Source organism: Penicillium rubens (assembly GCF_028828025.1).
Source record: "Penicillium rubens strain IBT 27055 chromosome Unknown utg000002l_segment0_segment0, whole genome shotgun sequence".
Taxonomy (NCBI): Eukaryota; Fungi; Ascomycota; class Eurotiomycetes; order Eurotiales; family Aspergillaceae; genus Penicillium; species Penicillium rubens.
The window spans coordinates 5,082,507-5,106,216 of record NW_026890600.1 but is presented as its reverse complement, the minus strand read 5'-3'; the positions used below and the strand labels follow the sequence as shown (position 1 = coordinate 5,106,216).

The window sequence follows — 23,710 nt, the reverse complement described above, 5'->3', positions numbered from 1 at the left end:
ACTTGTGGGGTGAAGGCTTCTCCTTCTTCCCCTCTCTTTTCTCCTCTCAAGTTTTCTGTTAGCTTACAATACTGGGTTACTGCGCTTCCTTTTCTCTGTTTCCTTCTTCCTGTTTCCTTCTTCCTGTTTCCTGTCGATGACTTACCAGTAAGCGCCCAGCACAAAGGAGGGGTAAGCCCTCTAGCCAAAGAAATAAATCATGGGTCTCAACAGTCTTGTGTCAAGACTGAAACGCCGCACACGTGCGGAAGATACTATCAGCCAGTCAGATCCAATATCCGAAAGCAATGGCAAAGCGATTCTCTCGTCTTCAACCCCCGAAGACACAGAGGTCAACCTTCCACCGCAAAAACCAGCAACCGATGGGCGTGACTTGTGGCTTGAAGCATTTGAGAAATTGCCTCGCAATTCGCAAGAAGAACTCGAAAGGCGAGGCATGAACCGACAAGGCTCTGAGAGTATGGTCAATCAAGTCAAAAAATTTCAGAAAGAGGCCGAAACACAGCGGGATAGAAGCTTCACTAAAGATTGGAAGGTCCAAATAGGAGGCCACGATATCCCAGTGAGACAAACAACCCTCCAGATCGTTAACTGGGCCGAGAAAATTGGGGACGTAGCCATCCAATTTGCGCCGGCTCCTGGAGCTGGAGGGGTGTGGGCTGTGGCAAGATCAGTCCTCGAGGTCGGTTCTCTATATCGGAGGATACAAGGCGCTGCTTACACAGTATGGAATTCAGGGAATCGATACTTTCGACAAAGAAAAGAGCGCCCTACTTTCTGTTGTTGACAAAGTGGCGGGTGCCATCTTCTCCGGCCAGGTCTACTACGAGATATACAACCCCGAGCGGACGGGGAGAAAGGATGTCGTGGATAGACTTTACAATGCAATCGTGACGTTGTATGGGTGTGTGTTGCAGCTACTGGTCACATCGTCTGATCTTTCATCTAACACCGCCGTGCAATTTTGCCAGGCTGTTTTTGACACTGCGAAGCCGTCTGGAATGTTGCTAGAATTGGAAAGATTGGAACAAGAGCTTGCAACAGCGGCTGGTAAGTGTGAAGAGACGGCTCACGCTCACCAAGAAGTTATTTTCAAGGACTATCTCCAAGAAGCTGAGAAGTCCCTCAAAAGAATCACTCGTCACATGGAACATGTCTTCCTATGGGTGGATAACCAAGAACGGAGGGACCTTCTTGAATGGATCTCGGATGTCCAGTATGGCCGTCATCACGATGAGATTGAAGAAAGAAGGGAGCCTGGTACTGGTGATTGGCTTGTTCAAGATGAGAGATTCCGTGACTGGATGGATTCATCCTTGTCCAGTACCCTGTGGCTTCAAGGATCTCGTGAGCCTGCTCAATCCTCGAAATCAATTATTTCTCTGACAAAAGCTAGCTGGCACGGGAAAATCATTTCTGACTTCAGCTGTGGTCAAGCATATCGAGGACACGAAGGGACCCCAAATGGAAGGATTTGGCTATTTCTTCTGCAATCAAGACGAGAAAGATCGGCGGGAGGCACTACCAGTGCTTCGAAGCTTAGTTCGCCAGTTCGCTGCCCCAAAAGGCAGTACCGAATCGGTAAGGAGAAGCCTTCAAGATGCACGGGAAAGAGCAACCAATAGAGCATCACAACTCAGCTCCTCGGAATGCTGTCGTCAGCTCGTGGAAGCATTCAATCTATATTCAACGAGTGTTATCATTCTTGATGCCTTGGATGAAGTCTTGGACGATGAACTTGATATTTTGGTCGAGGCTCTTGAGGATGCCATCGCTGAGACTAAAGACAGAGGCAGAGTCAAGCTCTTTGTTGCCAGCCGACCCGAGAAAAGCATTGGCGCGAAATATGGCTCAAGTTCAACGGTCATAATCCAGGCTCAGGACAACGAAAAGGACATTGAGAAATTTGTGACTAAGGAGATGGATAAATTTGAGAAGAAGTATCCCAACTCGGAACTTGCCGCTATGAAGGACACTGTTGTCCGAGCTATTCTCGAGAAATGCGACAACATGTAAGACCCCATGACTATGACGAGCGAACAAGCTATATACTAACGAAGAAAACAGCTTCCTGTGGGCCGCCCTCCAGGTAAAGCAAATTGTACAATGCGACACCATTGAATCAATCGATTACGCACTGGAAACCCTCCCGAAGGGGCTGGATGGGATGTATGACCAAATATATCGGAAAATCCAAACCCGATTTCCGCCGGAACAAGCCATAGCAGAACGCACGTTCAAGTGGGTGCTGTGCTCTCCTTACCCGCTCACAAGTGAAGAACTCCTCTCCGCCGCTCGCATGGCCATTGAGAAAGACGACATAAAGTTGGCGAGTTGTGTGCAGCAAGAGTTCTTGCTCTCAATTTGTGAGAACTTGCTCATGGTTGACACCTACGGTCGATGGAGGTTTTTCCACCTTTCAGCGAGGGAGTACCTCGAGAACGCCCTTGGGATATATCAAAAAGCACACTCTTACTGTGCCCAGGTGTGCCTTCTGTCTCTTATGCGAACATTTGGCCCAAAAACACTCCGTGGAAGCTCCGAGGATCCATTCAATGAAACACATCCTTTCTCTTACCATGCTCAGACTTGGTGGGCTTTTTACGCTCATGAGCAGCCGCAGCCTGAGGAAGATCAATCTGTCATTCTGCTAAAGAAATTCATTGGCTCACCCAACAAAAGTAGCGCCTTTTATATTCGATGGTTGGATCACATTAAAAAGCACAGTCTTTCATTCCAATGGCCATCCCGGGCAGGGCCATTTATGTCTCATGAAGACCTGGCACCCTCTACGACACCAATGTTTGCTATAGCTCAGTTTTTATTGTATGAAACGACTCTTCGCAAATGGTGCGACAGCAATGATTTTGACCCATTTCAACAAAATGACCGTGGCGAAGCTTTGCTCACGATAGCTGCCACGACTAATTGCATACCTTTGTGCGCAACTCTTATTGCAAAAGGAGTTCCCGTCAACCAGTGCAATGCCAATGGCAAGTATGGAAGCGTGCTCGCAGCCGCAGCCAACTGCGGTAGACTGGACACGGTCAAATACCTTGTGCAGGAGGCAAAAGCAGACGTGAATCTCCCACTCCAGAGCGGGGATTACGGCAGTGCACTAAATGCCGCCGTATTTAATGGAAGCTTGGATATCGTGAAGTATTTTGCAGAGGAGGTCCCGGATGTGAATCTTCTAGTTCATGTGGAAATCCACGGCAATGTGCTTGCCGCCGCTGCCTACTCTGGTAAACTGGATATTGTGAGATACCTTGTGGAGGAAGCAAACATCGAGGTGAATCTCCCGCCTGGCGAGGGCCAGGTTTTCGGTAGTGTGCTTTGTGCCGCTGCCTGGGGAACTCTTGACATAGTGAAATATCTGGTGGAGGAGGCAAAAGCAGTTGTGAATATACCGAGTGCGGCTGGCAATGGCCTTGTTGCCGCTGTCTTGTGTGGGAATCTGGATATTGTGCGATATCTTGTGGAAGAGGCGAAAGCAGATGTAGATCTTCTGCGTGATGATGAGTTTCTTAGTATGGCACTTGAGCACCATACAAAAGAGGATGCTGTTGCGGTCAGGCATATTCTGAAGTTACCCAGTGATCAAGGGACAGGAGATGAGCACTAAAGCACTGAAATAGGAATCATATATCAACGGTACTACAGGGTCTACATATGTACGTATGAATGTCGGGGGGTCTCGTCTTATATTCGCACTTTATCAACTTTATCAGACACCTGCACTGTACTTAAACTGCGTATCATGTATTACTCTACGAATGGCGTTCATACGTATATTATTGAAGACCCAAGACAGATTATTAGCTATTTATTACTTGTCATGTATTTAATATCCAGTTCGATACCCCTACTCGGCATATATTGCTAGCGATGGACATCCTGCACTATGTCATCTATATATTCATTTTATGGCCATTTCACCGTATCCAGAAATTGTTTTACCTGCGCCAGATCGGCTAACGATGTCTGATGCATCTCGTGTTTGGCGATTGTCATCGAGCGGTGGGTTCTACCGAGCAATGCTTGCCGATGATAATTACTCTTCTGAGACCACAGGCTCGAAGCTTTATACGTATCGTACCCGCGATATGTACGTGAAGCTTTACAGCGCATGCTCTCCGCTTCAAGGCAATATCTGAGCGGGGTAAGCAGAGTCAAAGTCTTCAAATCCACTCGGTGGAGCTATAGGTCCCCGGGATAGGTCCCCGGGGATTACCTGCATATGTAGGTATCCTACCTAGGAAACACAGCGCAGGGTAGACAGCAGGCTATTGGTCGCCGGGTCCGTTATAAATCAGGTCAATTATGTAGAGTAATTCAAGAAAGGATAAAAGCCGGCTTCCTTCCTGAAGCGACTTTACCAAACTATCCGATCGAACGGGTTACCAAGTCTCTTTGATGTAAACTATGACTGCTCCTGTCGAAAGAAGAGTTCGTGTCGCAGCGATTCAGGCAGAGCCTGTCTGGAATGATCTGCAAGGTGGTGTTAACAAGGTGATCTCCCTCCTGGGTGATGTTGGAAAGGAAGGCGCCAATGTTGTTGGATTCCCTGAGGTTTTTATTCCCGGCTACCCGTGGTAAGCTCTTCATCTCCAAAAAGAATGAAGATGGTCCCTAAGGTGGTGTTAGGAGTATTTTCACTGCAACCCCGTTGGACAACGCCCCCTTTATGGAGGAGTACTTCCATAATTCGTTGGCTGTCGACTCGGACGAGATGCGCCGTATCCAGGCTGCGGTCAAAGAAAATGGGACATTTTGTGTTCTTGGATTCAGTGAACGTTACCAGGGCTCACTTTACATTTCCCAGGTCAGAAACATCCCGGTCTATAGATGTCTTGATCTGACCAAGCTGACTGGTTGAATTCAATAGGTCTTCATCAACACTGATGGACAGATTGTCCACCATCGGCGCAAGACCAAGCCAACCCATGTAGAGAGAGCGTACTGGGGTACCGGCGAGGGTGACTCATTGAAATGTGTCGTCGACTCGCCGTTCGGAAGAATTGGAGGACTCAATTGTTGGGAGCACACACAACCGCTGCTTAGATACTATGAGTATCAGCAGGATGTCGACATTCATGTTGCGTCGTGGCCGGTCCTCTGGGATAGGCCGGAATCTGTCGGCTCGCGGTGGCCCTATTTTATCACAGGTGATATGAGCTCCAGGCTATCTCAGGTCATGGCATTCGAAGGTACATGCTTTGTCCTTGTCTGCACCCAAGTGATGTCTGAGGAGAACTTTGACAAGAACAAGGTAAGAGACGTAGAACATATCCAGGGTACTGGGGGAGGTTTCTCGGCCATATTTGGCCCGGGGGGAGAGCCTATTGCTACCATGCCATCCGATAAAGAAGGAATCCTGTACGCCAATGTCGATGTCAACGACAAACTTCGAGCTAAGCAATGGCTTGATGTTGTTGGACACTACTCCAGACCCGACCTGTTGAGTTTGCGTGTCAACACTCACCCCTCCAAGCCGGTATTCTTCGCAGAGGAGCCAGAGAAATAGACGGGGAGATGTATGGACTTTTTGTCTGTGGCAAGATAGGAGAGGAAAGGGGAAGGCCAATACAACACTGAATCACTTGCCTAACACAACATGAACTCTTTTCCCATTTTTTTGTCTTCCTTTCCTTTACTGTTCTCTTGTAAATTGGCCCCAAAAAGAATGGATTCGAAGGTCGCTGTCGCTAGCATGAGTCATTATGAGTATACGCGGACTGGCCTCGGTGACCCTCAAAACCAACAATCATGGGTAATTATCACTCTCCAACTATCGTTCATGACTCGAAATTGGTAAGAAAGAATAGACATCTTCATTTATTCCTAGGACACTATATTAAGACCGTGGTAGACAATCATGTCCTCTCTTCATCGAAAGACTAAGCAAATCGCCATTCCAAGGTTTCCAACATCCCACATATTCTTTCCAGTCGAATCAAAAAGAAACATGTCATCGAAATATGCGCCTGCGTGGGATGAGGTAAATCAAGTCTAACCACAGAATAATAACAAATGCTGACCTTGACAAGTTCGTCCAAGAAATCGGACCACTGCTCATGACAGGCTCCACGGTCGAGGACTTGTATAGAGATTCCGAGGTCAACATACAAAAGATCATATCCAAATACGAAATCCCGCCACCGGATGATTCTGTCAAAACCGAAGACATCAAACTTAAAGATGCCTGGGTCCGAGTCTTCACATCCCCATCAGCAACCGGCAACGAACCAGTAGGCCTGTTCATGCACGGCGGTGGATGGATCATGGGAAGCGTTGACCACGAAGATGCCGCATGCCGACTTATCAGCAAAAGCGCCGGCATGAAAGTCGTCAGTATTGGATACAGACTCGCACCAAAATTCAAATTCCCCCACGGTCTCAATGACTGTGTCGAGGCAGCATTGTGGACACTCGAGAACTACTCGCTTTCATCCGTTGTGCTCATGGGAGGTTCGGCAGGCGCCAACCTTGCTTTTGGTGTCGCACTAAGACTCATCGATGCCGGGCTTGGAGATAAAGTCAGAGGTATCGTGGCTCTGGTTCCTTGCACTGTGCACCCGGATGCAGTACCGGAAGACAAGAAGGAGTACTTTACTGCTCATCAGGAAAACGCTATCCGTACTGTTAACACATCGGCTGCGATGAAATGTTTCCTGGATTCCTATGCTCCACCACCTGCTGATAAATATTTCTCTGTTCTCCTGCACCCGCGCTTGAAGGATCTGAAGAAGGTCTATATTGTGGAATGTGGGACGGATACACTGAGGGATGATGCTCGACTGATGAAAGGGGCTCTGGAGGAGGCTGGTGTACCCATTATGTATGATGATTATCCCGGGTATCCCCATTATTTCTGGTCATATCCTTCTCCGGCTCTGGCGAAGGCTTCGGAGGAGTTTCACACGAACATGTTCCGTGCGATCAAATGGATCAACATGGAGTGAAAGTACTGTGGACATACTACATTACATGAGAGGAATGAGCAGGCCTCAGGCTGCAAGGCCAACACATGTCATTGGAAGCCACTGGCTACTTCGATAATATATATGTGCTACCTCCTCAAAATATCCAACTGAGCATACTCTACGAATAACTAGCCGACGTCTAAGTCTGTTCGGCCGAAGAACGCTCCCAAAAAAGTAAGCGGCAACCCCCCGCATGTGAAAGTACTTAGTCTCCGGCACTTCACATCCTGCAATTATCAGCCCCCTAAACTGTTAGCTTAACATGTCGTGCCCGAATTGTTTCAGCGGTCATATCCACCAAGGGACTCCCCGTGGGGAAGTCACCTCTCTCCATGGCATGCAAGCCTACACGACCAAACCTCTCAACGATGTACCTCACCGGGGCATTATCATCATAGTGCCTGATGCCTTCGGCTGGGAGTTCGTGAACAATCGAATTCTGGCTGACAACTACGCCGAAAAGGGGAAGTACCTGGTTTATCTACCCGACTTCATGAACGGTATGTTCTAGTGTCTCCCAAGACCCCCAAGAATGACTCGCTAAGCGTGATATTAGGGCACTCGGCCCCTATCAGTATGATGTCTGCGACAAAAGAGTTGTTGAAGACGAGCGGACTGACAACCTGGCTTATGAAGCCGTAAGTCGTCCAATTAAACCAACACACCGGATCACACTTGTATAAAAAGGCCACTAATTCGAGCTATAGATACCATCTAGCCTCAATGCTGACAAGAATGCTGCCCTTCATGTACTACAATACGTTCGGGGTATCATGGCCGATCGTCCGGGACTTCTTCAAGTCCGTGCGCGAGAACGAAGGTGCCGACCTTCCTATCTACGGGGCTGGTTTCTGCTGGGGTGGAAAACATATCGTCAATCTAGCCGCCGGAGCGGACATGGCCTCGAATGGAAAACCGCTACTTAATGCTGGGTTTACGGGCCATCCGAGCCTTCTCGAGATTCCTAGCGAGATCGAGAAAATCCAAATCCCCGTAAGCTTTGCGCTTGGGGATAAAGATATAGTTCTAAAAGCTCCACACATTGAGCGGATCAGGCAAGTGTTCGCCAGCGAGTCCGGTACTGGAAAAGGAGAAGTGGTGGTTTATGAGGGCGCCGGTCATGGCTTTTGTGTCCGGGCTGATTTTGTTCTGGAAGATGCGAGCAGACAGGCTGATGAAGCGGAAAACCAGGCATTGGCCTGGTTCGGAAAGTATTAGCAGAGACAAATTGAAGTTTTATATTTAGTTCAAATGAGCGAAAGGATGAATCGAGGACATGTAAGAGGCCGGGCCAATGAGAGCATTGTCATAGCCACTTCAACACCGCCATACTGTGGCAGTGCGAATCACCAAAATTGCCAAAAACAAAAACAACAAAAATCAACAAAAATCAACAAAAACCAAAAATATCTATCTCCCTTCGGTCTGCCCAGTGAACTGGTCCAAGTTCCAAGTGGAGAATATGTAGTACTCTAGGCTGCAGGAATCTCACCGCAGTCCATGCAGCCTAGTCTCTTTTTTTTCTGCCGATGGTTTCTTCAGTTCCCCTTCTATACTGTTCTTTTGCTTGATCATTTGCATTCATATATGCCTCAAATTTCAAACACCCCAGAATCTTTGCTTCCTCGCTCAGATTCTCGAAATCCAGCGACAACATGTAGAGGCATAACCGCCCAAGGCCGGCCCTGCCGCCGTTCATTGGCATCTCCAAATCCGTCACCTGCTTCTACCCCTAGAAAGAAGGATCCTCGCCAAGAAGCTATAGATATGGCATCTTTGTACTGCTGGCAGCACAAAGATCAAGATCCTTCGGCCAATCCACATACGACTGTCATCACTCCGTCCAAGACGAGGACAAGTATCGATACATTAATGGATCGACTGGGTGTGCTCGACATAAATGATCCAGCCTCCCAAAAGCCAAAGCCTCCCCACAAACGGCGGACAAATCAAAGTAGGGCCAGTGAAAAGCGTCGACCAAAGAAAAAGACCATTTTCTGCTGCTTCCAGATCATGGAAGACAGCGGCGAGGATGACAGGCCGGCCCCAGTTCAACGGCCCAAACCCCCTCGCCCTACACCTTCTCCAAATCCGAACCAAAAGATCAATCTGCCTTCTTCAGCCGGAAGACCACAGCATGCGCAAGTGCCACACACTCCTCAAACATCCCGGCCAACTTTGTCAGGCACAGGGAAGCCTTCTACCTCGCAAACACAGGCCTTATTATCGTGGATCCCATCCACGCTTTCCCCACAGACAACATCCATTCTTATCACGGAACTGGCCAAACCCATCTCCAGCGCCGACGACGAAGGCTATATCTATATGTTCTGGGTGACGCCCCCAACAGCTACGACAAACCGGAGCGCCGAATCCGCAGTACCGCGAGACATAGCATCTTCTCTACTACCCAACACCCCAAAAAGTAGCAACCACCTCCGCCCACGCACCCAGCCACGCAGCGTCAGCGAAGCAATCCGCGCAGCACAAGACCTCAATGCCCTCACTTCCAACCCAACATCAACCAAACCCGGAACGCTCAGGCTGAAAATCGGACGCACGAGCAATGTGCACCGTCGCCTCGCTGAATGGAGTAAACAGTGCTCATACGACTTGACCTTGATCCGTTATTACCCTTATACACCATCGTCCTCCGCGTCTTCCCCTGCTAGGGTGCCGCCATCCCACAGCCGGAATCGGGCCCCTTCTGCATCTTCAGTACCGGGAAGGAAAGTCCCGCACGTGCATCGTGTTGAAAGGCTTATTCATCTTGAGTTGGCGGCTCAGCGTGTGCGAGACCTAGGACAATGTCCTGAGTGTGGGAAGGAGCATCGAGAATGGTTTGAGGTCGAGGCGGAAAAGGAGTCGCTGAGGAGGGTGGATGAGTGTATTCGACGATGGGTCTCTTGGGCCGAGTCGATGGCTTGACACTGTAGCCTGTTTATCACCTCGTACATTCTGTTTGGGTGCATATATAAACGTCTCTATACACATTCTTACCAGACCCGACAGTGAGTTGTTTGGGGAAAGGGGATTATATCGAAAGTCATGTATAAGCGTGAGCACTTCGACTGACGAGCGGGTCCTTTGCTTGACCTCTAACGGGGGATCGGAATCGGGTACTCTCAAGACGACCAATTTGGACCCCAAATGTCCACTGGTGTGTCTTACGGAGAGTTGTCCGCCCATGTGCTTATGCCGAAATGGAGCGTATAGCGTATTGAGGTTGCGACCTTGATGACGACCTAACCATCTTTGACATTGATACTCTCATCCAAGAGCATTGGCAAATTCACGATCCGCGACTACCGCTTGACGAGGATAATGCTGCCTGACTAACCCCTGTCAAATCCACCGTCATGTATCAGACCCCGTTGGATTGACCCGTGATTTATCGTACCGGGAATGACGTGTGGTTTGCGGATGTTTACCAGCATCCCCAGGAGGTGCTGGCTCGCGTTCGACATGACTATGCCGCGATGCAAGCCCTGGGACTTGAGTAGGGTTGGTTGAAAGAAGGGGACATCACGGAAGTGGGAATATCCGATGATGGCAGCTCGGACTCTGGTGACGTCCTGAACCGCAGGAAGTGAGGTGGATGGCTCTGCATGGACTTGGGTGGCTTTTTTGCGGTTGTTTTCCGGGGGTTCGTGTCCACACTGCTTTTTCATTAGGTTTTTGAGGCCTTTGTGCCTCCGTTTCCATCGCTCTGGCAAGCCACCCATGAGGGCCGTTGAGGGTCAGTGGGACGACAGACTCGATTAGTTAACCATGAGATGCCAATGTGAAACACTCGATCTGGCTGAATGCACAGATGTTGATATCAGAACGAGGAGTGTCTACCAAATAAGACCCCTATGTCGTTGTGCAAATCCAGATAGACCGTAGTTATAGACATGGGTATTTTGATCTATTTACCTATTTACCTATCTTGGTATGCTATACCTTCCGCTTTACCAGCCCACGGAAGAAGTCGAAGCTGTTACTATCACTCTGCAACTGCCACACACGTCCCGTCGGACGATCATTCCACCCCAACTCCTCGGCGAGCAAAAGACCAAAATCACGGGTGATACCCTGAATGCGAGCGCGAGCACCGGCCTCCTCCTCCAGCGTGACAATCTGGTGCATGTGCAGCCAGTCTTCATAATACATCGCCTCAAAGCCTCGATCGAAGCCTGTGCGCAAGAAACGAGTATACAAGGCTTCGAAGGTAGTCAGAATCCGAGCCAGGAGCCTCTCGAGCGTGACGGGTGAAGCCGCAGCAGCGCCCGGGGATGCGTAGCGTTCGGCGAGGGTGGTCAACGCGGTTGTCGGAGAGGCGTTGGTGGCATTGACGCCAATGCCCACGACGGAGATGTACTCGTTTGACATGAAATGGGAGTTGATAAGAATGCCGCAGATTTTCGTGTACCGCTTTTGTTCGGGGTCATCTGGATCTAGTGCATCTGTAGATATTCGTCATTAATAAACCATCGATAGTAATATAAACAACTGGCACGTACAAATATCGTTCGGCCATTTTAGTTTGACCGGGATCTTCTCGTAGCCTTTGGCGTAGTTCTTGATTCCTCTGACTACTGCCATGGCAGATAGGTACTGAAGGAACACAACCGGTGCCGACTGAATCTTGTCCATTGGGTGCCGCACCACAGTTGAAAACATCAGAGAACCTGCTGGTGAGACCCAGACGTTGGATCCACGCCCGCGTCCAGCAATTTGAGCGGTAGCGGTAGCCGTAAACCCTTGCGGCAACTGACGAAGCAGCTTCGTGTTCCTGCTGTTCTTTAGAGGTGACCAAAACCAGACTTATCGACCGAAGTGCTTACTTTTCAAGGATTGTGTTCGTGCTAGTCACTACCTCTCCATATAAGAGATTGGAGCCAAATGTCGTGGCCTCTCCCTTGGACTCGGCTTGGTATTGGCGGAGGTGGGAATAGAACGCATGGTGGTTGAAGTATGGAGTTAGTTTCGAAGATGGTATATCATCGTGGAACACGAGTCGCTTGATGATCGCCTGGTAATCAATTATACCTTCGCTAGACTCTGAGGATCCTGCCGGGAGCGATTCTTCCAGTTCACCAAGATTCCATGTTCCAGGGCGTTCAATGCGGAACGTATCGTGGTCGTCCTTGAGACACTCGGTCTGACCCTCTTGAGTGAATGCAGCTCCAAGACCCGACAGGATATCCATAGGACCATCAGCCTCGATTCCAGACATGTGCAAAGACGACAATGAAGGCACTGTTGTCGTGTCCTGCGTGACCTCAAGTCCGAGTTTGGACAAACAAGCCTTCAAGAAGTCCGTCCGTTCCTTGTCATCGGCAGCGAGAGCCGCCACCATGTCCGCATATTCAGGCCCGCCCGCCTTCGGGTCCAGATTAACAGCCGCAAATCTAGTCCACAAGTCAGTGACTCATTCCTGTCAATTTAAATCCAAAACATACTCAGGATGAGGTCCGGTCAAGACTGCTGCTCCACTACCGACTTTGCAGTAGACAACAGCAGCCGCACCCTCCCCTCCGTCGACATTCAGCTTTTCAGTGTAGCTCGCAAGGACCTCTACGCCTTCGTCTGCGAACGACAGTGCATCAACGAAGACACCACCGCCATTGTAGTACGACCGGAAGTCGGCTGGCGCGGCGCCAACGCTCAAGGCTTCCTTGGCCACTTCGAGTCCAGCAGCGCGTGCCCCCGCCTCGCTGTGGTAAACGAAGCCCGGGAATGCCCCGCCCCGACAGATGCCCGGGTAGAACGCCAATTCGCGATCCCCTACTACCTCCATTGTCTTATCACCGACCTCGAACTCACACCTCTTGCATCCGTAGTAGCCACCAGCACATAGACCGAGGTATCGTCCGCCATTGCGGACAAACTGCGCGATGCGCCGGTTCCCCGCACCATTAAGTGCGCGGCAGTATCCCATATCCGCGCCGCCTGGCATGACCAGCATGGCACACGTGGTCATCCAAGGCTCTTTAAGGAGCATGTCACTCGTCACAGGGATAACGGCATAGTGGTGGGCGAGCAGTCGGCGGAGGGTGTAGAGGCAGTGACGGACTGAGTCAACGGTGGTTCCATTTCCTATCGAGAATTCGTCCGTCAGCAAACGGCTGCGCTGCCAGGCTAAATAGGGTGAGCGAACCGGAGTAGACCAGGACATTAAGCCTTTTGCCACTGAAATTGGCGTTGTTGCCCGTTGGCGTTGCCATTGTTGTCTCGTTGCAAAGGGAAATCCGCGCGATAAGAGATAGTTCTCCATCTTCCGCCGAGGCCAACCGCCCTTCTCCAACTTCCTAGGTTTCCTTGTTACCATACCTCAGCTATGTCGAACAACGTGGAAAAGACAACTGTTACCCCGGATGATGATGAGCCGGATGATTGGTGAGGCCTTTTTCGCTTTTCTGGTCTGTGTGGTGCTAACTACAATGGCAGGGACAAGCGGATCTTCAGCACAGGCTGCCATAGTAAGTTATACTCAATTCGAGTCATAAAAGCCATACTAATACTGTTCAGCTGAGCAGGATAAGATGAATGACTGTTACTACGCAAAGAGGGACTGGCGCGAATGCAAGAAAGAGGTGAGCTATAATATCCACCAAACTGAACATATATCATCCTATTTGAAGCCATTGGAGGGTCATTCCTACAATAATCATCATACCAGTTCTTCAAAGCCCGACGCATGGAAGAAATAGCATATAACTTCGATTCTCCGATCATACTGACTCTGATCAACACAGATGGAAGCTTTCCGCGAGTGCTGGAAGCGCCAGGGCAACGACCAGCGAACACAGACCAAAGACGCATAATGTACTCTACCCATTTATAATACCATGTTAAAATAGACTCTCCGATCAATCCCACTCAATATTTACGCGATTATTCCAATATCGACAGAACGAAGCTATCAGTTCATATCACGTGATCATATATATTCGCTCGTTGCAAGACCTCCCTCCCCCTTCCATTATCAACGAAACAAGCCACGATGTCTGCTCCTCTCCGTATCCGGTCCTTGTGGGCAATTGAGGCTCTCCAAAATGCGACCCAGCTTTCGCGCTCCTCAAGAGCGCTCAATCTAACAGTCAGCCAGTTCTCCAGCCCCATGACCAGAAGAACAATCAGCCACACCACCAAAAACCAGAACAATCAATCCGCAGTCAAGCCCACACCAGAAAGCTCCACCTCAAAGCCCTCCCCCTCAGTTGCAACCCCTACTCCAACAGGCGTCCCCGCATCCCGCGTCCCAGGCCCAACCCCCAACCGCGCAACAACCGAAAACATCTCCAAAACAGGCCTATCAGACAAACCCCTCGAGCTCGAGAGCCCAGCCGAAGAGAGAATCGACTGGACGCGCTCCTTCCACGGCCTATCCGCCGAACCGTTCCCCAAAGAAGCAGCCGATATTCTGCTGGCGGAGACGGATCCAGACGAAGTCGAGATCAAGCCCGATGGCATCCTCTACCTACCGGAGATCAAATACCGACGGATTCTCAACCGCGCGTTTGGTCCTGGTGGGTGGGGTCTTGTGCCGCGGAGTGAGAGTATCGTTACGCCTAAGACGGTGACGAGGGAGTATGCTCTTGTTTGTAATGGACGGTAAGCACATTTACATTTCCCCTGCCTTTTCACATCAATCTTGCATTTTATCTACCAGTCTTGATATCGATTTAGCCTAGCCCGTATTGGGGGACTAAAACAGGAACCCTGAGCTGACACTCTTCTCACTAGCCTCGTCTCCGTCGCCCGCGGTGAACAGGACTACTTCTCCCCGGACGGCATCCCCACCGCTACGGAAGGCTGCCGGTCGAACGCGCTCGTGCGTTGCTGCAAGGATCTAGGCATTGCGAGCGAGCTTTGGGACCCTCGCTGGATCCGAAAGTACAAGGCCAAGTACACGCGCGAGGTGTTTGTTGAGCATGTGGTTACGAAGAGGAAGACTAAAATCTGGACACGGAAGGATGATCCCGTTGGATATCCTTGGAAGGAGAGTGGAAGTAAATAGGGGTAGCTGGGTTTTGGCTTTTGCCTAGACTTCGTCAAACTTGTATTATATCAATTTGTTTCGATAGGTGTTAGACTTGGGGAATATTATCTGTTTCTCTGCTCGATATTTTCATTGGAGTGTTTCGTGGTTTCTGCTGAGCATATACCACCCATCAGATAGTCTCAAGGGTGTTATCTAACACCATTTCTGTTCCCAAGGCACTATGTAGCCTGTTGTCTGATGTTAGATCGAAAGGCATCATTAGATACCGTAGCATAGTCAGGTAGTAACGAGCTGCAATGAAAAAGGTTGGAGGAAAAAAAAAAGAAAGTAGATTTGATTTTATTACCCTAAATATCAGGAATAGCATAGCTTCATATCCGCACAACACAGAGGGAAATTTTCACGACGGCTTAAAAACGCAGAGAACAGAATCTATCGACATATCACACATAATATGAACACCCCGAGGAGAAGAAAGAGAAATAGGTAGCCAGGAATGGGTAATCAAGGAGGACCAGGGGTACAGAAAAACGAGAAAACGATCAAGCACCATGCTCCCCATAGGGAGACTTATCCTTTTTCCTGAGCGGAGCAGTGTTGTACGGCGCAGCCTGCTGTGGGGGCGTCGGCTGGGGCGGGGGGTACATAGTCGGCGGCGAGACGGGGTCATACCGGTCAGAGAGCTGGTAGTTACTGGCCGCCGTCACGGCCGAGATGTTCGGGTTCGAAACTTGGCGATCACGTCCCGGTGTGTTCTCAGCGCTGTGGCTGCCGACCGGGACCTGACTGTACCCCGTTTCGTGGGAGTAGTAGCCATTAAAGGGGTTGGGGTCGGGGGAGCCCACCATCTGGATGGTGCTCTGGTCTTGATCATGGCTTGAGTGAGGACGGGGCTCGTAGCGGGCGCTGCCGCGGGAGCCTGGCTTGGGGGTCTCGAGGATTGGGACTTGGCTTGAGGATGGGGTCATGCCTGCGGGGACCGGGGAGAGAGGGGGGTTTCTGAGGGCGGGGTGCACATCCTGCTCGTGGTAGGAGACGCGATCACCGACCTTGCGGTGGCCGGTTGACAGGCCGCGCTTGATGCTTTCGTTTCCGTTGTGCACGTTTAGCTGGTTGCCTTGGTTGGAGGCGTTGGTAGCAGTGCGGTGGAGGGCGTTCTCGTTCCTATCGTAGTCGTCGCGGCCAGTATCGACAGTTGGGGAGCGAGCGTTGAGCAATTCGACGATGGCCGCTTCGCGCTCAGCGTTGGTCTGGGTGGAGCCGCGGTGGGTGATTGTTCCTGAGCGGCCCTCTTCGTATCCTGTCGACTGGGCTGTGTTCTCGTAGTTGAGTATACCTCCGGCCGCAGCGGCGACGCCTGGGTCAGGCTTGGAGGAGTCGGCCCCGCCGCCCTGGGTAGATTTGCGGCGACCTGCGCCAGCACCGGCCCCGGCATCATCACCCCTGTCATCGCCATCTGCGGCGTCGGCGCCCTCTTCCGCGGGAGGTTCAACACCTGGACCGCGAACCTGGATCTTGCGGACGGCTAGGACCAAAGCACACAGGAACTTGGATCGCCGGGCAGCGCGAATAGTCTCATTCGACCAGTTAGACTTGTGACGGATATCAACACGCAGCTGGAGCTTGTCCATATCACCAACACCGTCGAGCTCAATGTCAATATCCGGCTGGAAGTCGCGGCAGTTATCCTTGTCGCGAACAAAGTTCTCCATCTCCTGGCGCAGCAATTGAACCTCAGCGAAGCTAGTGTCAAAGGCTACGGGGATGACAAGCTGTTCATGCATAGCATTGGCGCGAGTGAAGTTGTCAACCCAGAGACTGTTCAGAATATTGTTAGGCACCTGCGTGATGCGGGAATCGGTAACACTGCGGAAGACGGTGAAAAGAAGTGAGATACGCTCAACGACGAAAGGCTTGTCGCTGACCTCAACACGGTCGCCGATATCGAAGGGATGCTTGACGAAGAGGAAAATGCAGGAACCAAGGACTTCTTGAGCGGTAACGGAGAAGACGAAACTGAGTGACAGCAGCGAGGTGGCACCAGCTGCAATGACGGTACCGAATCCACTGGTGACGAAAGAAATGAAGACAAGAACAGCAACCAGTGCAGCGACACACATGAGCAGGTTGTCGAGCACACGGATAGCCTGGTCGACGTCGTGCATGCTGTGGTTCAGAGCCTTTCTCATGCGTCCAAACTCGGTGATGGTCAGGACCATCTCGTCCAGACTGATATCTCCGTTGCCATCCCTGTCAAGAGCCATGAAGCACTCCTCGGCCTCGGCCTCATGTTCAGCACCCAGGACCTCGACGATGTCATCCATGTACAGAGATTCACGGCCCTCGACCACAAACGACATCCAGATACGGCGGGCCAGCGCAGCCGCATGGCGCTTGCGCTCAAGGGCATCGATAACCATGGTGTGTGTCGCAGTCGGGTTAAACACTTGTTTACCGGTAAGCTCTGATGCCACGTGCCCAAAAGCGGCAGTGACCTTGTCGCCAACACGGCCGACATTCTTGCCGACCTGACGGATCATGCGGAGGGGCATAGCGGATGACCGTTTGCCGCCATTGGTGCCGGCCTGAGCGAGGATGGAATCAAAAATGAGCGAGTCCTCCTCTTTGAACTCAGAGCAGTACACGGGGAACATATTGCGCGAAGCCTCGAAGAGGATGGTGACCAAGTGCACATTGCGCTTGGAGACCTGGATCTTGGCATCGAACTGCTTGCGGTGGTAGCTGATGGAGATGAGCTGTACAAGAGCTTTCTCGACCAGGTAAATGAGGCTGCAGATGAGCAGCGCAAACAAGATATTCTTGACACTCTTCTCCCACGCCTTGGGAGCCGTGTCGCCAGATCCCTTCTTACCAGGATTCAACGTCATAACCGGCAGGAAGGTCACAAGGGAGATAACAACCCAGATGACAAGCGCAATGGGGGTCTCGAGGGCGCGGAGAATAAGCGCATACTTGCGGGTACCGGAGCTGACGATACCGCACAAGAACTGGAAGACATAAGGAATGTAACGGGCGAAGATCTTGGACGCCCACAGACTGAACCAGACGATTTCGATCCAAGTGAAGAACCAGTAAAGATGAACACCACCAATTGTGGCGTACCGCGCAACCGTAGCGCCCACAATGATCGGAATCGCGATCAAAATCGCAATGGGAATAACATAAATCAGGTAACGAGTGATGAGGGAGTAATTCAGGACAGCTTGGTAGACGCGGCCCATACGGGTGATAGTGCCATCCTCGGGCGACTCGGCAGGCTTTCCGGACAATTCATTAATATCGGTATCCGTGCGACGTCTGCCGCCAGGACCACGACGATGGGGGCCAACGATAGGTTCCTTCTCCGTGACCTCTTGGGGGCTGGTGTTGGTGTCCCATTTACAGGCACCCGTTTGACCACGGGAAGTCGTCTCCGTCAGAGGGATATCAATGGTCACGTCGTTAGGATTCAACATCCCATTGCCATGGTCTGGCATGTCGTGCAGCTGCTCGAATCGATGAGCCGTCAGTCGCTTGGTGGAAAGACTCGAGCGTCCCATTGCAAGGAGCTCGAAGGGCAGACAGGGCCTTTATTGTGTCAATGCAGATCTGCCCCTAAACAAGTAATTTCAATTGCGGAGGGCCTTCGTGTCTATTGTGGAGACGCGAAAAAAACAGTCCCGTTATAGCACACCAACGGTTGGTAGCTCTGCCGTTCTTTCGCCTCCCCCTCGCCGGGTAAACCAAAAAGTTCCGCGGCCAACTTTTTTTGCTTCACGATCGCCGCAAGGCTATGGGTGGTTATGATTGCCAAATCAGTGTGCGTGGACTTTGGTAGTCGATCGTCCAATTGTCAATGGTCAAGAAGTAGGTGGAGATGTAGATCGGCGAATTGGGTGTGTTACTAGTGAGAGATCGACCCAAAGTCGTAAATGTACATATGTACAGCAAAAGAATGACTAAAATCAAGAGAGTGTCAATTGCAAGAGAGGTGGAAGAAAGAAAGAAAGCAAAAGACTTGAAGAAAACGCGACGCCATGGACACATGCAACGGGCATGCCGTGTTTCAGCAGGACCCGTTGGGGGGGAACAAGGCAAAAATGTGAGACCGCCCTCTTCCCCCCTGTGGAATCCTTCCAACCTCATCATTCGCTGTTTATCTCTTGGTCTGTGTCTTTATATTACTGATCGACTCTAGATTGCTCCGTGCTGGAGACCCTCTTCTTCTCCATTTCGCCTTACGCTCCATCTCATATATTAATCCACGTGATCCTCGAATAGGATCGAGAACGCGAATTCCGACATGCAGGTCCGCTACCACCCCACACCTTGACTTGTCTGATGGTCCAATGAGCAGCTCAAGTCATCGGGTGGCTTGAGATCAAAACAGTCTACGGAGTATTCGGTTAGCCCGACGGGGAAGCAGAAAAAATCGCTGGTTCTAGACGCATCAGACGCACATAATAATCTACAACATATGTTGTATTTGATTTATACTGGAGCGCACGGCGTGAAAACCTGCTTTACGCCCTCGAGTCAACATGCATCTTCTCCAGCGCAGCAACAACCTGCTTCCTATCCCAACCAGCCTGCAACCCCCGCACAATAATATCCTGCTCACTCTCCGGCGCCATACCACCCACCCCCGGCGGCCTCCGATCCAAATTCGTAGGGAAAGGGTAACCCTCCGCAACAGCCTGCACAAAAGCCCTAATCCCCCTCTGTTCCAACGAATGCGTCTCAGGATCAAGTTCCTGCCCAGCCAAAACACCCCCAGCAGCCCGGAACCGCTGAACCAGTAAATCCCAAGTCGCCTCAACAAGCGGCACAGAATCAACCGTCTCCATAGGCTTCCCAAAAGCACTACTAATCTGCAGCAAGTTGGCAACACGTCTGAACCCCCCATCCTCAGGATCCATCAGATTCGCGCCGGCAGCATGGAAAAGCGCCGGATTAAAAAATAACCCATCCCCAAAGCTCAACGGAAGCGCAACATATCTCTCCTGAAAGAAATCCCGGAACTCAGCCTTCCGCCACGCCAGATACCCTGGCTTGTAGGTCTGACTGAAAGGCAGGAACCGGGTTGGTCCGCTAACGACAGGCATATCGGTATGCGCGACGGCGCCCTGCAGCGTCAGGAACTGCGAGGTCAGCTGCGTCGTGGCCGGATACCGCTTGCAGGCTACTTCTTCCTGGAAGCCGAGGTGGTAGTCGCGGTGGGCTTCTTGTGCGGCGCCGCCTGGGTGCACGGCGTTCACTTGGGCTGTCACGCGGTAGGCGGGGCCTAGCCAGGACTCGCAGACTGCGGCTAGCCATGGGTTTGAGTAGTAGTCGATGAAGGAGGATGGGTCTTGCAGGGCGTGTTTTGAGAAGGAGTTCCAGATGCGGTCGTTTGTGCCGCCTACGGCGAAATGGTCGCCTTTCTTGTTGTCTGATTGTGCGGCTTCGCGGGCGATGATCTCGTTGAAGGCGGTGTTTGTGGTGTTTAGGGTTGTTTCGTATTTTGCGGGGGCGTACATTGACCGTAGCACGTAGACGCCCGGGCCTGTGTGAAGGATGTGGTGCCATTCATCTTGAAGGCGGTTGATTAGATCTGATGTAAGGCCTGCGGATTCGAGAGCGGCGAGGTCATAGATGGGGATGTTGGATTTGACTTCGCTAGCTAGTGGGTAGGTTGCTGGGTCTGTGGTTTGCGAACAGATGTCCTTGAACTCGGAGAGTTGGGGTGTGGAGGGGGAGTAGAGACGGGATGAAACTCGGTGACCGTTCATGGTATATATCGTACTTCTGTATATGACATATGGAGAAAGTATGCGTATGTCCCAATTGACCCATTCGGTGAACGGCTTAAATATATTTTGCGCGGAAAACAATGTCCATCGGGTCCCCGCATTAAGGTCGGATATACGGAGAAGTGGACATCAAGTTGCGACTCGGGAAAGGGTTTCCGTTTTGAATAAATAAGATCGAAAATAAGAATAGCAAAAGAGTTCTAGACCTAGATGGGTATCACAGCTATCAAGCAGTACAGGACAGGTCTACCGCTACCACTGAAGCACAAAAAAAGAAAAGAAGTCAGATAAACAATTCGGTCCTCCCCAAAAAGCAACAGGAGAACACCGAGCGCAAGAGAGCCTTGCCTTGTAAAAGAAAGAAAACCAGACAAAAGCCCATGCATAAAATAAGTGGCATCCGTGTTGTGCCTGTTTCATAAAGATCCAAATATTCCCAACCCACGCAAATCTATGCTTGAATTTCAAAAACGTCTTTTTTAACCAAAAGCAGGAGGAAAGGAATTTCGTAACGGTGCGTGGCTGGGCACTGGGCACCCGTGGCAATTCATGCATTCATCATGACCGCTCCGAGGTCCGATGTCAGGACAGCTTCGGACGGCGTGGGTTGGTTGTTTTTGTTAGGTTCGCCGAGGATGAGTGTGTGTTCAGACATCGTCTCGATCAGGGCACTCGGTCTTCCGGTGACGGTGAAGAGGACCTTCAGGAGGAGAGTAGGGCCTTGCCCGTTGAGACCGCCTTGAGGTTGGCGCCGGGTGTGGGTGAGTAGCACGCGGACGAGTTCGCGGATTGCTCCGTCAGTAGACGGGTGGTGGATTGCGTCTAACCCGTCGATTATAAAGACCAGTAATGGTGGGGCAGATTGTAAGAGGGTGTCGACTAGCGATAGAGCGGCTTTCCAGCTGGTGAGAGTTCCGTCTAATTGGCGAAACCGTTCCGCACTGAGATCCAGAACAGCGTCACTGTCGACTACGGGAGGAAGCCAGTCGATTAATTGCCGGATTATACTGTAAGTGAGGGCAATTAAGCCTTGCTCGTGTAGGTTCAGCTCTTTGGTCTCCTGGCTAGGGAGGGCGCAGAAATGCGAGACGACGGGCAGTCGAGCTTGACGTGCGAATGAGGCATAGCAGGCTGAAATTAGAGCCACCGGGTCGAGGGAAGCGGTAGGCTGTGTCCCGCCCACGGCTAGGGCCTGGGATCGCGAACTGGTGGCCCATTGCTGTAGAGATGCAACGATATTCCCCTCGGCGACGACCTTGATGTCGGGCTCGTAGTCGCAAATCTGATCGTCACTATCGAAGAAGTCCTGGAGGTGCTTGGATGAACTTTGAATCTCAAGTCGTGCGAGGCGGCGTTTGGATCCCCTCGACCATTCAAAAGAGGACGTGTCTAACAAATTCCGTCAGATGCTGAATCGAGCTGCAAATTGCATATGACTTTTTACCTATATTTGGAGCTGGAGGCGTAGTTATGCAAACAATGCCACTGCTCTGTTCACTGACTGGCTGCAGTTGCTGGCGCACAGAACTCAATGTCTCTGCCAATAACCGATCCCGGCCCTCCCTATACCGAGTGCGCTCCTCTGCGTCTTGCTGGATCTCCCAAATCAGACGGCGGGTGATGGTATTTTGCGCCGCTATCCGACGGTCCTTTCCCCGGCGTCCTACTTGGCTGAGTCGGGACTCCTCCCAAAGTGCCCGGGGGCTATACGGGTCCTCCTCCTTGTCAACATCCATCGCCGCATGTTGCCACGGAAGATTCCGCGCTTGCACTTGTATATAGAGGACCAGATGATGAAATTCGGAGTACACGTCCTGGCTGTGCATGTTCAACAACTGGCACGTGGACCTCCGAACATACCAATCCATGAATTCGGTCAAAAAGAAGAATATTAGAGCGTAGGTTTTCGTAATATGCGGAACGGCGTTTGAGATTAGGGTAGCATCACTAGGAAGATCTAGAGCATCGTGAATATTTAGCAGGGCAGTAGCTAAGCCCTCCATTACCCGTGGGTAATGCGACGATGCCTGAGCTGTATGTTAGCGATGCGACGAGATCTGTGTATAGATCATCCACGCACCTTGATCACTGATTGGAGGACTCCATAGAATAAAGGGGTATAGGCCATAGGGTCCGGGAGGGCGGAAAGGAGGGTCGCGTGTGTGTCTATAGTCGGAAGGAGTCGATCGCACAAGTCCATGGAATCGCTAAAAATCCGTTGTCGGGGGCGGGACATCCAGAATGTCTTGATATTTCCGAGCAAGGTCTGCACGTCAAGTACCGTCTGTGGCCGCTCCTCCCATTGGACCTGATCCTGGGGCAGGAGGAGGCTGATGAACCGTTTCCAGGTGTGGGCCAACTCATTGCGTTCGATATCAAGTTCGGCGATGGCGGGCGTCCTGGGAAGGATACGGGGTTAGAGGGAGGCACTTGACAGGGTTCGGACTAGGCCATCATGATGGGTCATCAGTTCCCGAGAGGTATATGGGGATGCTTACGACGAGATTGGCTTCCCGTCAAAGCGGTGTTGCCAGGCTCGGCTCGGGATGGCAGTCTCGGGCATGATCCGACAGAGGTGATGAAGACAAAGCAGTTGCGGTTTTCACGACATATCCCAAGAAGGAGATGTTGAGTCTAGGTCTAGGACAAAAGTGGAAGCGAAGGATGGGGAAGGAAGAATTGGACTTTGTTGAAGGGTGGGTTTTGCCGCTCAGAGAGGGGGAAGGCTAAAAATGAGAGAAGGAAGAGACAGGCGTTTCTATTAATACCTCGGGTTTTTTCCCTTCTATCTCTTCTGGTTTCAAGGTAATCTAGAGCTGTCTTATCTGAGTTTATTTCACTTTGTCTATTGTCTTTCTTTTTGTCCTTTTTTTTTTTTTTTCCTTGTTTTTTCCTTTTTTTTTTTTTTTACCCACAGTGATCTGATCGTTACTAATAAA

The 23,710-nt window shown here is 51.0% G+C and overlaps 12 protein-coding genes across 12 annotated transcripts; 7 read left to right on the top strand and 5 right to left on the bottom strand.

Moving 5' to 3' along the window:
• Nucleotides 1-199: 199 nt before the first annotated feature.
• Nucleotides 200-3,625, top strand: N7525_004430 (ankyrin repeat domain-containing protein; the record flags this gene model as incomplete). The annotated part of the gene is made up of 4 exons (XM_061213018.1): nucleotides 200-682; nucleotides 726-1,347; nucleotides 1,397-2,012; nucleotides 2,068-3,625. The coding sequence occupies 4 exons, from the start codon at nucleotides 200-202 to the stop codon at nucleotides 3,623-3,625; spliced, it is 3,279 nt and encodes a 1,092-aa protein (XP_061070039.1).
• An 800-nt stretch (nucleotides 3,626-4,425) lies between these two features.
• Nucleotides 4,426-5,527, top strand: N7525_004429 (carbon-nitrogen hydrolase family protein; the record flags this gene model as incomplete). The annotated part of the gene is made up of 3 exons (XM_002565790.1): nucleotides 4,426-4,595; nucleotides 4,648-4,825; nucleotides 4,889-5,527. 3 exons carry the CDS (start codon nucleotides 4,426-4,428, stop codon nucleotides 5,525-5,527), a joined length of 987 nt encoding a protein of 328 aa, XP_002565836.1.
• Nucleotides 5,528-5,968: 441 nt separating this feature from the next.
• Nucleotides 5,969-6,965, top strand: N7525_004428 (alpha/beta hydrolase; the record flags this gene model as incomplete). The annotated part of the gene is made up of 2 exons (XM_002565791.2): nucleotides 5,969-6,001; nucleotides 6,051-6,965. 2 exons carry the CDS (start codon nucleotides 5,969-5,971, stop codon nucleotides 6,963-6,965), a joined length of 948 nt encoding a protein of 315 aa, XP_002565837.2.
• A 283-nt stretch (nucleotides 6,966-7,248) lies between these two features.
• N7525_004427 (dienelactone hydrolase family protein) lies at nucleotides 7,249-8,204 on the top strand (the record flags this gene model as incomplete). Its single annotated transcript, XM_002565792.1, has 3 exons — nucleotides 7,249-7,486; nucleotides 7,543-7,624; nucleotides 7,694-8,204. 3 exons carry the CDS (start codon nucleotides 7,249-7,251, stop codon nucleotides 8,202-8,204), a joined length of 831 nt encoding a protein of 276 aa, XP_002565838.1.
• A 549-nt stretch (nucleotides 8,205-8,753) lies between these two features.
• On the top strand, nucleotides 8,754-9,914 carry N7525_004426 (uncharacterized protein; the record flags this gene model as incomplete). The annotated part of the gene is made up of 1 exon (XM_002565793.2): nucleotides 8,754-9,914. One exon carries the CDS (start codon nucleotides 8,754-8,756, stop codon nucleotides 9,912-9,914), a length of 1,161 nt encoding a protein of 386 aa, XP_002565839.2.
• A 407-nt stretch (nucleotides 9,915-10,321) lies between these two features.
• N7525_004425 (uncharacterized protein) lies at nucleotides 10,322-10,711 on the bottom strand (the record flags this gene model as incomplete). The annotated part of the gene is made up of 1 exon (XM_061213017.1): nucleotides 10,322-10,711. One exon carries the CDS (start codon nucleotides 10,709-10,711, stop codon nucleotides 10,322-10,324), a length of 390 nt encoding a protein of 129 aa, XP_061070038.1.
• Nucleotides 10,712-10,925: 214 nt separating this feature from the next.
• On the bottom strand, nucleotides 10,926-13,198 carry N7525_004424 (biotin--[acetyl-CoA-carboxylase] ligase BPL1; the record flags this gene model as incomplete). Its single annotated transcript, XM_061213016.1, has 5 exons — nucleotides 10,926-11,434; nucleotides 11,492-11,763; nucleotides 11,816-12,382; nucleotides 12,434-13,070; nucleotides 13,132-13,198. The coding sequence occupies 5 exons, from the start codon at nucleotides 13,196-13,198 to the stop codon at nucleotides 10,926-10,928; spliced, it is 2,052 nt and encodes a 683-aa protein (XP_061070037.1).
• A 113-nt stretch (nucleotides 13,199-13,311) lies between these two features.
• On the top strand, nucleotides 13,312-13,798 carry N7525_004423 (uncharacterized protein; the record flags this gene model as incomplete). The annotated part of the gene is made up of 4 exons (XM_002565795.1): nucleotides 13,312-13,370; nucleotides 13,422-13,453; nucleotides 13,503-13,567; nucleotides 13,730-13,798. 4 exons carry the CDS (start codon nucleotides 13,312-13,314, stop codon nucleotides 13,796-13,798), a joined length of 225 nt encoding a protein of 74 aa, XP_002565841.1.
• Nucleotides 13,799-13,977: 179 nt separating this feature from the next.
• On the top strand, nucleotides 13,978-14,994 carry N7525_004422 (putative mitochondrial genome maintenance protein Mgm101; the record flags this gene model as incomplete). Its single annotated transcript, XM_002565796.1, has 2 exons — nucleotides 13,978-14,588; nucleotides 14,721-14,994. The coding sequence occupies 2 exons, from the start codon at nucleotides 13,978-13,980 to the stop codon at nucleotides 14,992-14,994; spliced, it is 885 nt and encodes a 294-aa protein (XP_002565842.1).
• A 527-nt stretch (nucleotides 14,995-15,521) lies between these two features.
• Nucleotides 15,522-18,539, bottom strand: N7525_004421 (serine/threonine protein kinase; the record flags this gene model as incomplete). The annotated part of the gene is made up of 1 exon (XM_002565797.2): nucleotides 15,522-18,539. One exon carries the CDS (start codon nucleotides 18,537-18,539, stop codon nucleotides 15,522-15,524), a length of 3,018 nt encoding a protein of 1,005 aa, XP_002565843.2.
• A 963-nt stretch (nucleotides 18,540-19,502) lies between these two features.
• N7525_004420 (phytanoyl-CoA dioxygenase family protein) lies at nucleotides 19,503-20,750 on the bottom strand (the record flags this gene model as incomplete). The annotated part of the gene is made up of 1 exon (XM_002565798.2): nucleotides 19,503-20,750. One exon carries the CDS (start codon nucleotides 20,748-20,750, stop codon nucleotides 19,503-19,505), a length of 1,248 nt encoding a protein of 415 aa, XP_002565844.1.
• A 568-nt stretch (nucleotides 20,751-21,318) lies between these two features.
• On the bottom strand, nucleotides 21,319-23,334 carry N7525_004419 (uncharacterized protein; the record flags this gene model as incomplete). Its single annotated transcript, XM_061213015.1, has 4 exons — nucleotides 21,319-22,160; nucleotides 22,216-22,798; nucleotides 22,852-23,170; nucleotides 23,270-23,334. 4 exons carry the CDS (start codon nucleotides 23,332-23,334, stop codon nucleotides 21,319-21,321), a joined length of 1,809 nt encoding a protein of 602 aa, XP_061070036.1.
• Nucleotides 23,335-23,710: the final 376 nt, after the last annotated feature.